Source organism: Panulirus ornatus, chromosome 26 (genome assembly GCF_036320965.1).
Source record: "Panulirus ornatus isolate Po-2019 chromosome 26, ASM3632096v1, whole genome shotgun sequence".
NCBI lineage: Eukaryota > Metazoa > Arthropoda > Malacostraca > Decapoda > Palinuridae > Panulirus > Panulirus ornatus.
Genome location: NC_092249.1, coordinates 2,969,114 through 2,985,814, shown reverse-complemented (window position 1 = coordinate 2,985,814; position 16,701 = coordinate 2,969,114). Strand labels below are relative to the sequence as shown.

General features: G+C 44.3%; 1 protein-coding gene across 1 annotated transcript in view; it reads left to right on the top strand.

Annotated features, from left to right (window-relative positions):
• Nucleotides 1-16,701, top strand: part of LOC139757456 (patj homolog) — a 264,933-nt gene that overhangs the window by 14,028 nt on the left and 234,204 nt on the right. The window contains exon 2 of the mRNA XM_071677983.1: nucleotides 11,752-11,852. Within this exon, the coding sequence (XP_071534084.1) occupies nucleotides 11,837-11,852 (16 nt within the window). The 5' untranslated portion in view covers nucleotides 11,752-11,836. The remainder of the gene's footprint in view (nucleotides 1-11,751; nucleotides 11,853-16,701) is intronic.

The following is a 16,701-nucleotide window of genomic DNA, read 5'->3' as shown; positions in this document are numbered from 1 at the left end:
CCGTCGTGCTAAAGGATCGTACCGTCGTGCCTAGGATCGTACCGTCGTGCTCTAGATCGTACCGTCGTGCTCTAGATCGTACCGTCGTGCTAAAGGATCGTACCGTCGTGCTCAAGGATCGTATTGTCGTGCTCAAGGATCGTACCATCGTGCTGTCGTGCTAAAGGATCGTACCGTCGTGCTAAAGGATCGTACCGTCGTGCTAAAGGATCGTACCGTCGTGCTCAAGGATCGTATTGTCGTGCTCAAGGATCGTACCGTCGTGCTCAAGGATCGTACCGTCGTGCTCAAGGATCGTATTGTCGTGCTCAAGGATCGTACCGTCGTGCTCTAGGATCGTACCATCGTGCTCTAGGGTCGTATTGTCGTGCTCAAGGATCGTACCGTCGTGCTAAAGGATCGTACCGTCGTGCTCTAGATCGTACCGTCGTGCTAAAGGATCGTACCGTCGTGCTCTAGATCGTACCGTCGTGCTCTAGATCGTACCGTCGTGCTAAAGGATCGTACCGTCGTGCTCTAGGATCGTACCATCGTGCTCTAGGGTCGTATTGTCGTGCTCAAGGATCGTACCATCGTGCTCAAGGATCGTACCGTCGTGCTCTAGGATCGTACCATCGTGCTCAAGGATCGTTCCATCGTTTCTCAAGGATCGTACCGTCGTGCTCTAGGATCGTACCGTCGTGCTCTAGATCGTACCGTCGTGCTCTAGATCGTACCGTCGTGCTCTAGATCGTACCGTCGTGCTCTAGATCGTACCGTCGTGCTCTAGATCGTACCGTCGTGCTAAAGGATCGTACCGTCGTGCTCAAGGATCGTTCCATCGTTTCTCAAGGATCGTACCATCGTGCTCTAGGGTCGTATTGTCGTGCTCAAGGATCGTACCGTCGTGCTAAAGGATCGTACCGTCGTGCCTAGGATCGTACCGTCGTGCTCAAGGATCGTACCATCGTGCTCTAGGATCGTACCATCGTGCTGTCGTGCTAAAGGATCGTACCGTCGTGCCTAGGATCGTACCGTCGTGCTCTAGGATCGTACCGTCGTGCTAAAGGATCGTACCGTCGTGCTCTAGATCGTACCGTCGTGCTCAAGGATCGTATTGTCGTGCTCAAGGATCGTTCCATCGTTTCTCAAGGATCGTACCATCGTGCTGTCGTGCTAAAGGATCGTACCGTCGTGCTCAAAGATCGTACCATCGTGCTCAAGGATCGTATTGTCGTGCTCAAGGATCGTATTGTCGTGCTCAAGGATCGTACCATCGTGCTCTAGGGTCGTATTGTCGTGCTCAAGGATCGTACCGTCGTGCTAAAGGATCGTACGTCGTGCTCAAGGATCTCTTTGAGATGACTACGATGCATGGTGGTGTTGGGTCATGTGGGGGGGGGGGGTCATGTTCTAGGGTCAGTCACCGCGCGCTGGAGGATTAAGTCATCAAGCCGGGCATTAAGCTCAGCTGGGTTTTAATAAGGACCGTCGAGCACCAGTATTGAGCATTATTGGCCTTATTTCTTTCGTCTTTTATTAATTAATCTGGTTTCATTTTGTTTTTTTTTTTATCCTCTATGCAGCACAGGCATTGGTGTCGTCTGCGATGGGAGTGTTTCTAAATGCACCCTGCCTAAATAAACCTTTTTTTTTTTTCTATCTTTCTAAAGAAAAGATCTTTCGGATGTGGCAGATGGGAGCGAGATTCTTACGGCCGTTGCATTTTCACTGTACCGTCTCAAAACGCTGATTCACAAACGTATAACAAGAATCCCTGGCGCAGAAAGTGCCATGGAAGACGACCTTTTGTCTCATAAGCTTTCCAGTTTGTTGTATGGATCAGCTCCCTTCCCCCCCCAAAAAAAAAAAACTTGAGAAGTTTCTTGTAAGCTGAATTTTAGAAAGGATTAAGCTGGTGACTTTCCAGAAGAGCAGAGCGGTTCGTGGGTCACGGGTGTTTCGTTCGAGCCCCCTCAAGTGGGCAGAAACCTTACTTTGATTTTTCTTTTAAGTATATCTGACGATGGTTTGGGAGGTGTTACGCCCTCACAGCCGGAGGTGGGACCTTACCATTCCTTAATTATATCTAACGATGGTTTGGGAGGTCTTCTACCCTCACAGCTGGGGTCTGGGACCTTACGTATACCTTACGATGGTTTGGGAGGTCTTCTACCACCACAGCTGGGGTCTGGGACCTTACCTTACGTATACCTTACGATGGTTTGGGAGGTCTTCTACCACCACAGCTGGGGTCTGGGACCTTACCTTACGTATACCTTACGATGGTTTGGGAGGTCTTCTACCCCCCACAGTTCAGTCTGGTTGATCTGATGTGTGACGGTTTCGCTTGGCATGGGATCTTCCCTCTAACCTACCATGTTTTCGGAGGGTAACCAAGATGTCACAATTGCATATCTCAGTCAAGCATGCATAGGCCCCACGTAACTAACCTGGCTACCGATACCTCATTGAGCTAATCCGGGAGAGCCGCCGCCCAGGATGTCTGCAGTGTTTCCTGTTATGGCCAGTGTCGCCTCTTTCGTTTACTCTGATACAGGTAGTTTATCGCGCGACAGCTTCGACTGACGTACGACTGGTTGCGGTGCGTCCGCGATAGCAGTCTGCGACCGGAGATAGAGTGTGCCAGGTCGGTGCACCGTGGCTCTTTGACCTTTGCAATTCAGAAAGGTTAATAGACCTGGTGATGTGGTTGGTGCCTCCTCCCCTGTGTGGTGCGAACCGGCGTAAAGGTTAGCGGAGTAAAAGGGGGTTTGTTTTGGTGTTGTGGCCCCCGGGACTATACCGGGGAGTGTCACTTCCGGCCTCACGTGTTTGATGGAAGAGAGCGAGGCTACGTGGACTCACGTGTGTATATGAAGAGAGCGAGGCTACGTAGACTCACGTGTGTATATATTACCAAATGACGTCCTAGCTTCGTCTCTTCGATGTATATCAACTGACTTATATTTCTCTCTTGTGTCTCCCCAGATGATGTGATTATTACACGAAAGTGCACTTGGGAACTTATCATGTTTCATTTTCCCCGTGGACTCATAGGAATATATATATATATATATATATATATATAGTTTATCATCCTTTTATCGTAAATTGCATTACTAGTGTCCTTACAGGGTGGATCAAGCGCGTACTGCCTTAGAAACCACGAGTACGCTCCCTCAACCCCACATGCCTAGTGTATGATCTGACGAAGGCAAAGGAAGGAAGAGGGGGTGGGGTGTCTTCTTTCTGTATGATGGGTATCGAACGGGAGGACTTGAGAAACCCACAGCGATTTTTGAAGTGCGAAAGGCTTCTTCCCATGTATTGGTAGCGAATGAGGACCTGGAAACAAACACCCACCCTCACACAACCGCATTTCGATAGGTGATTTATTTTGTTGTGTAGAAGAATGGAGGTGGGGCGGAGGGGGGAGGAGAATAAATAAGTTTGTGATTCGAGCGTGGATGATTCAAACCCTCCCACCCACACAGGAGAATGGAATTCGACTCCACCCACCGTCACGGTCGACGATGCTGCCTTGTATCACTCATCCTCATATGAATCCCATGAGGGAGGACGCTGAAGCGCGCGTCTTTTCCAAGGGAGGAGAGGAGAAGGCCTCTCCCCCGACGTGGGAAGGGGGTACTCAGTCATGGATATTGATCACTTCGGCGACTCGTGTGAGGATTGCGTATCTCTGTAGTGAGGAAAGGTCGTCCCTGGCGGGTTGTACGAGGTTTGTGAGCGTTCATTGGGTTAAGTGTTGGTGATGGACGGGGTTAGGGAAGCCAGGATAGCTGGCCTGTGTGTGTGTGTGTGTGTGTTTGTGTGTATCTGTCATGCTCAGGTAACCAGGAGACGTAGAGATCCCAAACTGTGCTCGTGTATACTCGCTTGCACACACACACACACATACACACACACCCACCCACTCACTCACTCACTCACTCACTCACTCACTCACTCGCTCGCTTACTTTGTTGTTCACTTTCGCTCTGTCTCACTCGCTCACACTCACCCGCTCACTCGCTCGCTTTCCGTTGTTTATTCTCACTCTGTCTCACTCACTGCCTTTGATATACTCGCTCTGTCTCACTCACTCTTACTCTCCTATCTCGCTCCCTCACACACGCACACGCGTGATCATATATATATATATATATATATATATATATATATATATATATATATATATATATATATTACAGCGACACACGAGCAGGACAGTGTTACAAACAAGCTCCCGCGGATGAATCTGTCCATTTCGTTAGAGCGATGCGTAACATTTCCCTGTTGCTTAACTTCCGGTGTACAGAAATGAAAAAAAAAAAAAGCGGGAGCAGTCTACGCCCCTGACACGTCCGTGGCACAGCGCCAGGGGTCGTGTGTGTGTGTGTGTGTGTGTGTGTGTGTGTGTGTGTGTGTGTGTGTGTGTGTGTGTGTGTGTAAATCATCCAACCGGTTTATTTGACGTAATAAACATCCGTGGTGGGAGGTTGGATAGGAGAGGGGTTGGGGGGGTGGTTGGGGGGGGCTGTAGAGAACGTTGCGTTTCGAGTCAGTACCGGTGAGAGAGAGAGAGAGAGAGAGAGAGAGAGAGAGAGAGAGAGAGAGAGAGAGAGAGAGAGAGAGAGAGAGTTCTTTATTAAGCGATCCTGCCTGCCTGATGTTAGAAGTTCTGTCGTAAAAGTCTTTTTTTCCCCCCCTTTTTCTTTATTATGAACCGTTGCGTCACCTGAGGATGCATAACCGTTGCGTCACCTGAGGATGCATAACCGTTGCGTCACCTGAGGATGCATAACCGTTGCGTCACCTGAGGATGCATAACCGTTGCGTCACCTGAGGATGCATACATAAGGGGCGTGTAGTTAGCCCGATCTTTGACCGGCGGGAAGCGTCAGAAGCAAGTGGGTGCCATACCTCTTTTTTGTTGTTATTATTATTATTATTATTTTTCAAAGATATACGACACAGAAGGTAGTGGGAGGCCGATTGCAGCTCGTTCTGCAGTGGGGGGATACTATGGACAAGGCAAAAGGGGAGGGAGGAGGGAGTACGTACTGTTAGCTAGGAAGAATATAGCATGAAACTCTCTCTCTCTCTCTCTCTCTCTCTCTCTCTCTCTCTCTCTCTCTCTCTCTCTCTCTCTCTCTCTCTCTCTCTCTCTCTCTCGCTTCGTCTCTTCGATGTATATCAGCTGACTTATATTTCTCTCTTGTGTCTCCCCTGATGATGTGATTATTACACGAAAGTGCGCTTGGGAACTTATCGTGTTTCATTTGCCCCGTGGACTCATAGGAATATATATATATATATATATATATATATATATATATATATATATATATATATAACGTTTATCGTCATGCACTAAAAGGGGATTCTGAGTTTATTCTATTGTCCTTCAGTGGAATCCTGTGTGTGGACGTGTTTCACACACCCCCTCTGTACATGGGATGACTAATGGACATTGATATATATATAAGTCTCTGAGTCATCCCGGGTGTGTAGCATGACGAGCTTCGAGGTCTGTTTTATCGGGATGTTCATTCGCCAGCGTGCATTACCGTGCACGTCTCGCTAACGTGCATTACCGTGCACGTCGTAGAGCAAGAGAACTGGTCGTGGTGGTGGTGGGGATGATGGTGTGTATATATATATATATATATATCCACATCTCTGGCCACGGGTGTTGTGATGGTGAGTCGGAGGGTGGGAACGTACGGACGGTCGATATATGACGAGAGGGTAGCTGGTAAAGATAAGATAGTAGCTGATAAAGATAACAGGTCACCACCTCCATACTCACATGACAAGAACCCATGTTGCCTCTCTCCTGCCTTGTGCAGGAGGGGTGGGTGGGTAAGGGGCTGGGGTACGTCGCATAGGAGGGTTTAATATTTTTACTTACATTTTTCAGTTTTATATGTTTTAGGGGGTCGCCCAACCATTGCCCACCCATTGCCCCACGCACCCCATCCCCCTCCATTCCACACACCCATACGTCTTTAAGAAACAAAAGATAGCTGGCTCTACCTCGACCCACACAAGTGAGGCTACAGTATATATATATATATATATATATATATATATATATATATATATATATATATATATATATATATATATATATATATGATAACTGTAGAATTGCTGGAACCATCACTGAATTAAGGTGACAAAACAGTGCCTTAGGAGAGGGCTGGAGAGAGAGAGAGAGAGAGAGAGAGAGAGAGAGAGAGAGAGAGAGAGAGCCCAGATGTGTGGAATTCATATTGCAGAACTCTTCACTTTCACCAGACATTGCGGAGTGAGACTCACTCACCCTCCCTGAAGATGATGGACTGGACTCCACACTGACTTTCAAAACACGGCGGACAAAACCATTGATAACGCCTGCCATAAGAAGTCGTACGTCCCTGACAAGGAAATTATTTGCTAACATCGTGGTCGAGGGCGGGCGAGATTGCAGGGTTGGAAACGCAAAGAAAAAGAAAAGGATAGCTGCGGTTAACACTGGCTCTGTCAGATGTGAGAATTACATGGAATAAATGAAAACGGGGTGTGGACGGGTAAGGCTTGTCTGTGTGTGCGTGTGTGTGTGTGTGTGTGTGTGTGTGTGTGTGTGTGCTTGTGTGTCAAGGAGCATACTAGAAAGCGTTGTACTCTCGTGTCTTCATTCGAATGTAATTTCCCGCTTGAGAGGGGCGTAAGCGGGGAGACTGTAGATGTATTTCACTGAAGAGTAAAGACGCAATATGAGTACGAGAAGGAGACAAGAAAAAGAAGGTTTTTTAAGATGGGATTGGCCACGTAAGACGCATGATAGGTGATGAATCGTTGAAGAAGATACATTTTTTGGTGTAGGTGATGATGGCACAGGAGGGGGTTGACTACTTTTAAGTAAAAGAGCAGTTGAAAGGGCTGGTGTAGTTACAGATGATTCTGGAGGAGTGTGGGGTTTTTTTACGAGACTGTGCTGTGTGACGGTTTGTGTCGGGCGATGTAAAGTGTACAAGGAAAGCATTAGGCTTTTGGTGAGTAAAGCTATAGCATAAAGTAGAAGATTATTATGAATCTCTTACATTGAAGACTGGAAGCTCATGTTCGGGTATACTCCAACTGGACCTAAGAATGTGTGCGTGAGTGTTCTGAGAGAGGCAGTTCTAGTATGTAAATCATGTACCATTTGCTCATAGAAAAGGATGTTAACGATTTCCCATCAAGGTCTGATGTTCGAGATACGTTTGGTAACCGTAAACATCTCCCCTCTTCCAACGCTAGTTTTGACCGCCTTGAAAAAAAAAGAGAGGTACTTTTAAATTCGCGGAATCAATCATTTTGTCTCGTTTTGTCTCCAGTCTTCGCAGGATCCAACCTGGCATTGAGGAAATGAGTACTTCATTGTGTTTTAAGCATAGGTACCGGTAAGTGTATGGAAGACATTGATCATTAGATTTTATAATTCAAGAATGTACTGAGTGATTGATCACAAAATGGCCATGGTCATTCAAGCTATAATGGCTACTTAGGTCTGTTGGTCAGAGACATTGCGATTGGTCAGATTGATCAATTCATACCTACAGACAGACCTGTAGGTATAGAGATAAGCCCCTCAGACCTCCATATCTGATGTATGGTAGGCACTGTAATCTCACTACTCAGGCCAAATTGGTGAGGTTAGTGTATAGATAAAGACTAGTTTACTACAGAACAGTAACTTATATTTCTATAGGTATTTACTCATCCAAATTGGTGAGGTAGGTTTTATAAGTAAATAAAGACTAGAACAGATCAGTGACTTGTATTCTTATAGGTATTTACTTCATATTATTGGGGTTGGTTTTATATGTAAATAGAGGCTTGTGTAGAATAGACTAGTAACTTATATTCTTATAGGTATGTACTTCAGTCCATATTGTTAAAGTTGGTTTTATAAGTAAGTAAATACTAGTGAACAACAGACCATTAACTTATAGAAGTTGGTTTTTATAAGTAAATAAAGACTAGAACAGATTATTGACTTGTATTCTTATAGGTATTTACTTCATATTATTGAGGATAGTTTTAAAAGTAGATAAAGACTAGTTTAGAACAGATCAGTAACTTACATCCACTGACTCTGGCAAGGTTTGGGCAAGGCGTTGAGATGGAGTGGAGTGTAATCAGCAGATTGGGCAGGTGGTGTCCTATCCAAGCGGGGTTCGAATGCATCGCTTGAGTCATCGACATGGCTCACACAGCTGCAGTTAAACTTACTTCGAGCTCCAGTATGAAGGTCAACTTTATAGAGTGGTGGAAAATGATTCGAACGCGAAGCGAAGAACGAGTTTCGGCGGGACGTTTTAATTGGCGACCGGTTTTAATTGGCGAGAAGAACCAGCGAATCTGTAGGTTCAGTAAATCAGATGTTCGCCAATTTTTTTTTTTATAATATACATTTAGATTGACTTGGTTGATTTGGTTATTGAGTTCCTGTCTGGGTACATTGATAGCCAAAAGTTTGGTTGTACTGTGTGTGGTGATGATAATTCATGCTTGAATTATTTATTGGGGAAAAAAAAGTCTCCATCATGAATATACGAAAAGCTATTCGTTGCAGGAATACAAGAACCCACAATGATGGTTAGATACGTGAAACTGCGCATAATCACCGTGGATGCTGTCCGTACGATACGTGTCTTAGGCTGGGGTATATATATATATATGGATGAGATGGCCATGATTAGAACATTCATTTGCCCATGCGATATATATATATATATATATATATATATATATATATATATATATATATATATATATATATATATATATATATATATATATATATACACACACACGAATAAAGTGCATAGAAACTCGCACCTTCATAGAACATACAAACCTCCAACAGCTAGGATCGAACCTCTTGCACAGGGGTCCCGGGTTCGATCCTGGCTGTTAGATGTTTGTATGATATATATATATATATATATATATATATATATATATATATATATATATATATATATATATATATATATATATATATGAGCTGTGTGTCTTTTTTTTTTTTGTCATCATACTTGAGTTGTACCGTTTCACTATCGCGTCGGACCAAGTCGCTCAGGTGTGGGGGAAGGCAAGACTGCCACAGTGTGTGGGTGGAGGGAGGCAGCAAATCCCTGTCGCTTCAGATTTGGTCGCGTCGAACGAGCTCCCTTTTTTTTTCTTTCTTTTTTTTTTGAGGGGTTGGTAGTGGTGTACCCTCGGGGGAGGGAGAGAACTGCCAATGAACTTGTTGCTCCTTCGCCCCAATTGCGGGGAGTGCTACAGAATTGGCTCTCGCCCCTCCTCCTCCTCCTCCTCCACGCCACGAGTTCTTCCAGAGGTTATATATATATATATATATATATATATATATATATATATATATATATATATATATATATATATATATATATATTATCCCTGGGGATAGGGGATTAAGAATACTTCCCACGTATTCCCTGCGTGTCGTAGAAGGCGACTAAAAGGGGAGGGAGCGGGGGTCTGGAAATCCTCCCCTCTCGTTTTTTTTGATTTTCCAAAAGAAGGAACAGAGAATTGGGCCAGGTGAGGGTATTCCCTCAAAGGCCCAGTCCTCTGTTCTTAATGCTACCTCGCTAACGCGGGAAATGGCGAATAGTTTAAAAGAAAAAAGAAATATATATATATATATATATATTGGAAAGGATCACAATTTTGCGCGTGATCAAGATATTCCTATGAGTCCACGGGGAAAATGAAACACGAAAAGTTCCCAAGTGCACTTTCGTGTAATAATCACATCATCAGGGGAGACACAAGAGAGAAATATAACAGTCAGTTGATATACATCGAAGAGACGAAGCTAGGACGCCATTTGGTAAACATGTGATTGTCCAAAACATGTTTTGGACAATCACAATCATATTCACTTTGGACAAGTGAATATTGATAAAGGAGGAGGTAAAGGATGGAGGAGAAGGAAGTGGTAGATGGGGAAGGAGGAGAAAGCTTGGCCTCTCCCATGACTTTGCCTTACACCCAGCCATCATCTCGCTCGTGTCTACATCCCCACACTGGGTGGCGTGTCCGGTGCTGTCACGCTTGTTTTTCTCACAGTTCTGAGTTTTAATTGTGTTGCTTTCAGTCGTAAGTTAGAAGATGCTGTTGTAGGTGCGCTTGTATATGCTATTGTAGGTGCACTTGTATGCTGTTGTAGGTGTGCTTGTATATGCTGTTGTAGGTGCACTTGTATATTGTTGAAGGTGCACTTGTATGCTGTTGAAGGTGCACTTGTATGCTGTTGAAGGTGCACTCGTATGCTGTTGTAGGTGCACTCGTATGCTGTTGTAGGTCCACTTGTATGCTGTTGAAGGTGCACTTGTATGCTGTTGTAGGTGCACTCGTATGCTGTTGTAGGTGCACTCGTATGCTGTTGTAGGTGCACTCGTATGCTGTTGTAGGTGCACTCGCATGCTGTTGTAGGTGCACTCGTATGCTGTTGTAGGTGCACTCGTATGCTGTTGTAGGTCCACTTGTATGCTGTTGAAGGTGCACTTGTATGCTGTTGTAGGTGCACTTGTATACTGTTGAAGGTGCACTCGTATGCTATTGTAGGTGCACTTGTATGCTGTTGAAGGTGCACTCGTATGCTGTTGTAGGTGCACTCGGGCGTTTTCAGGACAATACGCTGCCGGTGATGTACGCTACAAGAAAAGATATTCTTTGCCTTTGGAGTAAGCTTATTAGACACACTTGGTTACCTTACCTTACGTTTTCCTTACGGTGTACTCTTAAACGTAAGATTAGTGAGGTAAGCCATGAAGCTGGAGAAGAGGCTGGGGCAATGCCTATAGGTTCGTTGTAATGTTATTCTTTTTTTTTTAAAAAAAGATTCTGTTCGAGTGTGAGTGGGAAGAACACGGCGATGAGTTTATCTAGTGTTGTTGCAACCAGGAGTTGAATTATTGGTGGTAGAAGTGGCCAGAAGGGAGTGAGTGGCTGGGTGTACCATACTTCATTTGCATACTTCGTTTGGCTTTTAAGTTAACATGCTGAGTGGGTAGCTGTCTCACCAGCATGTGACGCCCAATACTTCCTCATCTCCCGGGGTTAAAACTGAGGCTGACTTCGGTGAGTATCGGGTATTGGAATTGACCCGTAGTCTTGAGGCCATTCCCGTTTGAAAAGGGGTCGTTGTTAGCGGGACAGCTTGTAGGGAGGACTGGGAATCACTAGAGGGAGAAAGACGAGGTAATGGGAGGCGGGTGTGTTGCATGGGGGAAAGGTTAAGTGGTAAACGCTTACAACCAGACACACTTAACACTTAGAATCCAGTCATCCTTTTTTTGTGATGAATAGATTCTAACACACGAAGAGAACTCAATAGTAGTAAGTTTGATGCTTCTCTACATGCTGGCATAAATGTTTATTATAAACAACTCCAAACACACAAACTTTCATTATTATAATAATTATTACTGTTGTCATTATTATTATTGATGTTTGTAATGTTTATTGTTAAACATTTAGTCGTCAAAGAGGTAACTTTTTCCATGCACATGTCCATGAGTGTACATAAGTAGGAATGTTATTTTTTTTGCAGTATTATTACTAATGTAATTAATTGATTAATTCTTTTATCATATGTATCATGACGGACGTGCGTAATACATGCCTCAGTCATGGCCCATTTTCGGATGAAAGGGGAACGGGTGTTGGTGTCATGTTCTAAGTGTTGTGTTGTTGTTCTTTCAGATTGTGATGTGGTTGTGATCAAGGCGAGTGTGTCGCCAGCCTTGTAACATCACACCAGTCTTCCAACTGTGCCACAATATTCATAATGCCGCTTAGTTCAGGTGCGTACTGTTGTTCTCCTGTACCATGTTCTCCTGTACCATGTTCTCCTGTACCATGTTCTCCTGTACCATGTTCTCTCGTACCATGTTCTCCTGTACCATGTTCTCCTGTACCATGTTCTCCTGTACCATGTTCCTTGTACCATGTTCCTCGTACCATGTTCTCGTACCATGTTCTCGTATGATGTTCTTGTACCGTGTTCCCTCAAATCATGTTCTCTCGTCCCGTGTTTCCTCATATCATGTTCTCTCGTATCATGTTCTCTCGTACCATGTTAAGAACATTACAAGTTGTAGTATTACGTTTTATCTCAGAACTGTTTACCTTTATTTAGATAATAAATGACTTATTGTTATTTGTTTTACCCTCACAGTCCCACCACAAGTAACTTGATTGACACGAGAAACGTTTTTGACTGCTCTTTCGCAGGTTTTCCCTTCCCTGTAACTCACCCCTCACATAAAAACAAGTGTGGTGGGTGGTGTGAGGGATGATGTCTTGTCATGTTGGCGTCGTGTTTACATGTTTACCACGAGAGGTTCGACTGTAAAATGTTTTGAAGAAACGTTGGGGGGGGGGGGGGGGGGGAGAACAGTATAAGGGTCAGGTCGACGGGTTTGTAGGAGGGAAATATATATATTTGAAGGCAATGCAAGCCTGGGGCGTTAGTGGGATGAGTGTTGTCGTCTGCCAGGTCACAAACACACAGCGCTGAGGGAACCATTCTACACCACGAGTGTTTAACAGGTGGAAGACTACTTGCTTTATCTTTCTCACGAGAGAGAGAGAGAGAGAGAGAGAGAGAGAGAGAGAGAGAGAGAGAGAGACGCGCAGTAGAATCATGTTTCTCATAGTCGAAGTGGCCAAAGGTTAGCTCTTATCTGATAGACTTAGTCATGCGGTTGTTATCGTGGTCCATTTTACATATATTCTTGGCTGGGCTGTTCTTATCTCAGTGGGTCACATGGAGAACAGTGCGCTGTGGACTATCGCGATAACACTGGACGACTCTAACCCCCCTCCCAGAAGAATTAGACTCTCTAGGCGTCCGTGTAAACGATTCAGAACACTGTAAACTCAGCCACTGAATATCCTTTTTGAAGAGAGGGAGAGGATGAACCTTTTGCAGCGTAATCTTAGCTTCGAGAATGACTCGCACTTTTCCCTCCTCCACTCCCGGGGCGTGGGAAAGTTTTCAGACAGGTACTTTATGAAGAGACGAGGAAGACATTTGGGATTTTAGTAGCGTTGGATGTTGTCCCCCCCGCCCGCGCCCCCACAACAGTGAGATCCTGTGGTATTCTGAATATTCGAAAGTTGCAATGGGACCAGAGGCAGTGCGGGTGAGAGAGAGAGAGGCACGTTTTAGATTCGCGAGGAGAGAGAGAGAGAGAGGGAGGGAATACCGCAGCTTTCGAGAATATTTTAAGGAATATCATCGTCGGAATATCGGTCTACCAGTTACAGTCCTGAGACATGTTGTGAGATATTTTTCGAGAGAGAGAGAGAGAGAGAGAGAGAGAGAGAGAGAGAGAGAGAGAGAGAGAGAGAGAGAGTCGTAAGGTGTAAAATCAAGGAGCTTCATGGGGTCCGACAGCCTTCAAGTCCGCAGGGGACAACCAACACTGCTTCAGTTCAGTAAGCCGAGTGTTTTCATGTGTGCTCTCGAGCACTACTTTGAAATTACAGGCGACGGCACTCCAGAAACAGCTAAGATCTTAGTGGCTTGTTACACCACACACACACACACACACACACACACACACACACACACACACACACACACACACACACACGCACACCCTTTATATCAGAGCGTCCGAGGAACCCGTCTATGACTTCGTGTGACATAGAACTCTTCACCACCCACCCTCCGTGACTTAAGCTGTCGGTAGGGAGGGGGGGGGGGTGGTACAGAGACGGGGCCCATCCTCCCAAGAAGCAATGTTGCTTTTGCCCCATACGCTATAAGGGGCGGAGGATGTGGGTGTAGGGTCATTCGATGCTAAGTATTTACCACACGAGAGTTTTCTGGTCTACGCCAGGGAGGATGGGGTGTCGGTCGTCTTGTGTGTGTGTGTGTGTGTGCTCTCTCCCTCCAGGACCTGGACACCAAAACGCTGTTCCAGGAGGCTCGCTCGCCCTGCCTGGAAGTACGTCCTGGAATGCGCTGGTCAGTTCCAGGTCAGAGCGTAGCAGGTTGTACGTCGTGTCCAAGAGCAAACCTAATGATTGATGTAGAAGATAGGCCTCAGTCAGTTGTGATATGGAGCATTTTGGTGATTGGGAGTATAGCTTTGCTTATCTGTTGTCATGTACACCTGCTTATTTATCATTTGTTGTATAGACCATTTTGTTAATTAGATGTTATGTAAACCATCTTGTGATAAAAATGTTATGGATTCCATCTTACTGATTAATTGTTATATAGATCATATTATTCATTGATTTTTATGTATGCCATCTTATTAATGAGTTGTTATATATATACCATCTTATTAATGAGTTGTTATATATATATATATACCATCTTATTAATGAGTTGTATTGTAGACCATCTTATTAATGAGTTATTATGTAGACCATCTTATTAATGAGTTATTATGTAGACCAAGTTATTAATCAGTAATTATATAGACCATGTTGGTCTTGTTATATAGATTGTCTTATTAATCTTTTCTTTTAAAGACCATCTTATTAATCAGTTGTTATATATAAAGAATCTTACTAATCACTAATAGTACATACCATTTTATTAATCACTTGTAGATTTTGCTAATCATTTGTGATATAGACCATATTATCAGTCATTTGTATTACAAACTGTCACATTGATTATGACACAGACCACCTGACGAACCATTTGTGATGAAGACCAGACGATCTTAGTAATTATAACACACAGACCATCTCTTTAATTATGACACACAGACCATCTCGTAAACCCAGACGGTCTCTTCCAAGTGTTACGCGGACCTTCTCATCAACTATGTGTGTTGAAGACTAGGCGATCTGTTTAGTTATGACACGGACCGCCTCACAAAAACCACTTTCGATGAAGACCACCAGGTTTAGCATCACACACACACACACACACACACACAGTCATCCTGGAAGGCTGTAGTATCCAGGTGGCATCCGGTCGTCAAGAGCAAGCAATAACAGACTGCTTGAAATGACAGCGCTCTTGCCATTCTAGGCAGGCAGGCTTCCCAACCCACCCACCCACCCCCAAACCCATTCTCCTGGCCGCCATGGTCTTCAGAGCCACACCATCCAGGAAACCAATATAGGTTCCATATGTCTTCAGGCCGCTGCCTGGCGTGGGAATAATGCTTCCGCTTGTGGTTCTGGTTGTCTCCTGCCCTCCAGCATCTGTATACTTCCAGATTTACGGCATGTGTATACGTGCATACCTTCCACATTTGTGTACTTCCAGATTTGCTGCATGTGTATACGTGCATACCTTCCACATTTGTGTACTTCCAGATTTGCTGCATGTGTATACGTGCATACCTTCCACATTTGTGTACTTCCAGATTTGCTGCATGTGTATACGTGCATACCTTCCACATTTGTATACTTCCAGATTTGCTGCATGTGTATACGTGCATACCTTCCACATTTGTGTACTTCCAGATTTACTGCATGTGTATACGTGCATACCTTCCACATTTGTGTACTTCTAGATTTGCTGCATGTGTATACGTGCGTACCTTCTACATTTGTATACTTCCAGATTTGCTATATGTGTACACGTGCATACCATCTACATCTCTATACATCCATATCTCTTTCATTTATGCACTTCTATACCTCTCATCTGTATACTTCTATATCTCTTTTATCTATATACTTCCATACCTTCTTCGTGTATATACTTCTGTACATCCTACTTCTATATTCTTCCATACCTCTTCCATCTATATTTTTCCATTCCTTGTTGCATCTCTCTGTCCTTTCCATCTACGTACCCCCATACCCTCTTGCCTTTCCACAACTCCCTCCATCTACATACTTCCCTCCCTTCCTGCTTCTCCAAGACTCCGCGAACCTCCACACTGCTCCGTTATGACATCAGAAGTTAGAATCACATGGGGGTTGGGGGGTTAAATACCCACCCGGTGCTCTGCTGTGAATCAAGTTGTGGAAGGGGAAAGCCACGGGTCTATCCCATTAAAGGGAGGCGTTTCCTAAATTGAGCAGACAGCAGGTGGGTAAATTTTGGGAGCCATGTTGGCAGCCTCGGGGTGTGTGTGTGTGGGTTAAGGTAAGCTGATACGTTACCTTAGGCCCGTGAGATGGGTAAGTAGGTAACCCCTTAACTAGGGTTAGGGTCGGTAGGGAAGAAGGGTAAGAGGGTGGTCACTCACGCAGATAATAAGGTAGATAATTTGGCTCAAGCAGACCTGCAGATATGAATCTGTTCCCTTTGGTTCCTGGTAATGTAGTAATTTATATTTATGACCTGGAGAATACTTCAGTCAAGAATTTAGCGTAGAGTCTGGCCTTTGAAGCAAGAACCTCATCATAATATTAACTCGCATATTAATTGGCAGAATATGCTTAATAGGTGTATTTTGTTGACTTGAGAAAATGTTTAATTGGAAAGATTGAATGTGAGGTTCCTCATTACCTCGCATACATATTCAGATTATTATTATTATTATTATTATTATTGTTATTATTGTTATTATTGTTTAATCTCTGTAGATTTGATGTTGAAAATTATGGTGTTTTAGTTTGGTAGAATTGGTTATCTTAATGTATACGTAAGGTAAGGTGCCAGACCCAGCTATGGGGGTAGAAGACCTCCGAAACCATCGTAAGATAAGGTCCCAGACCCAG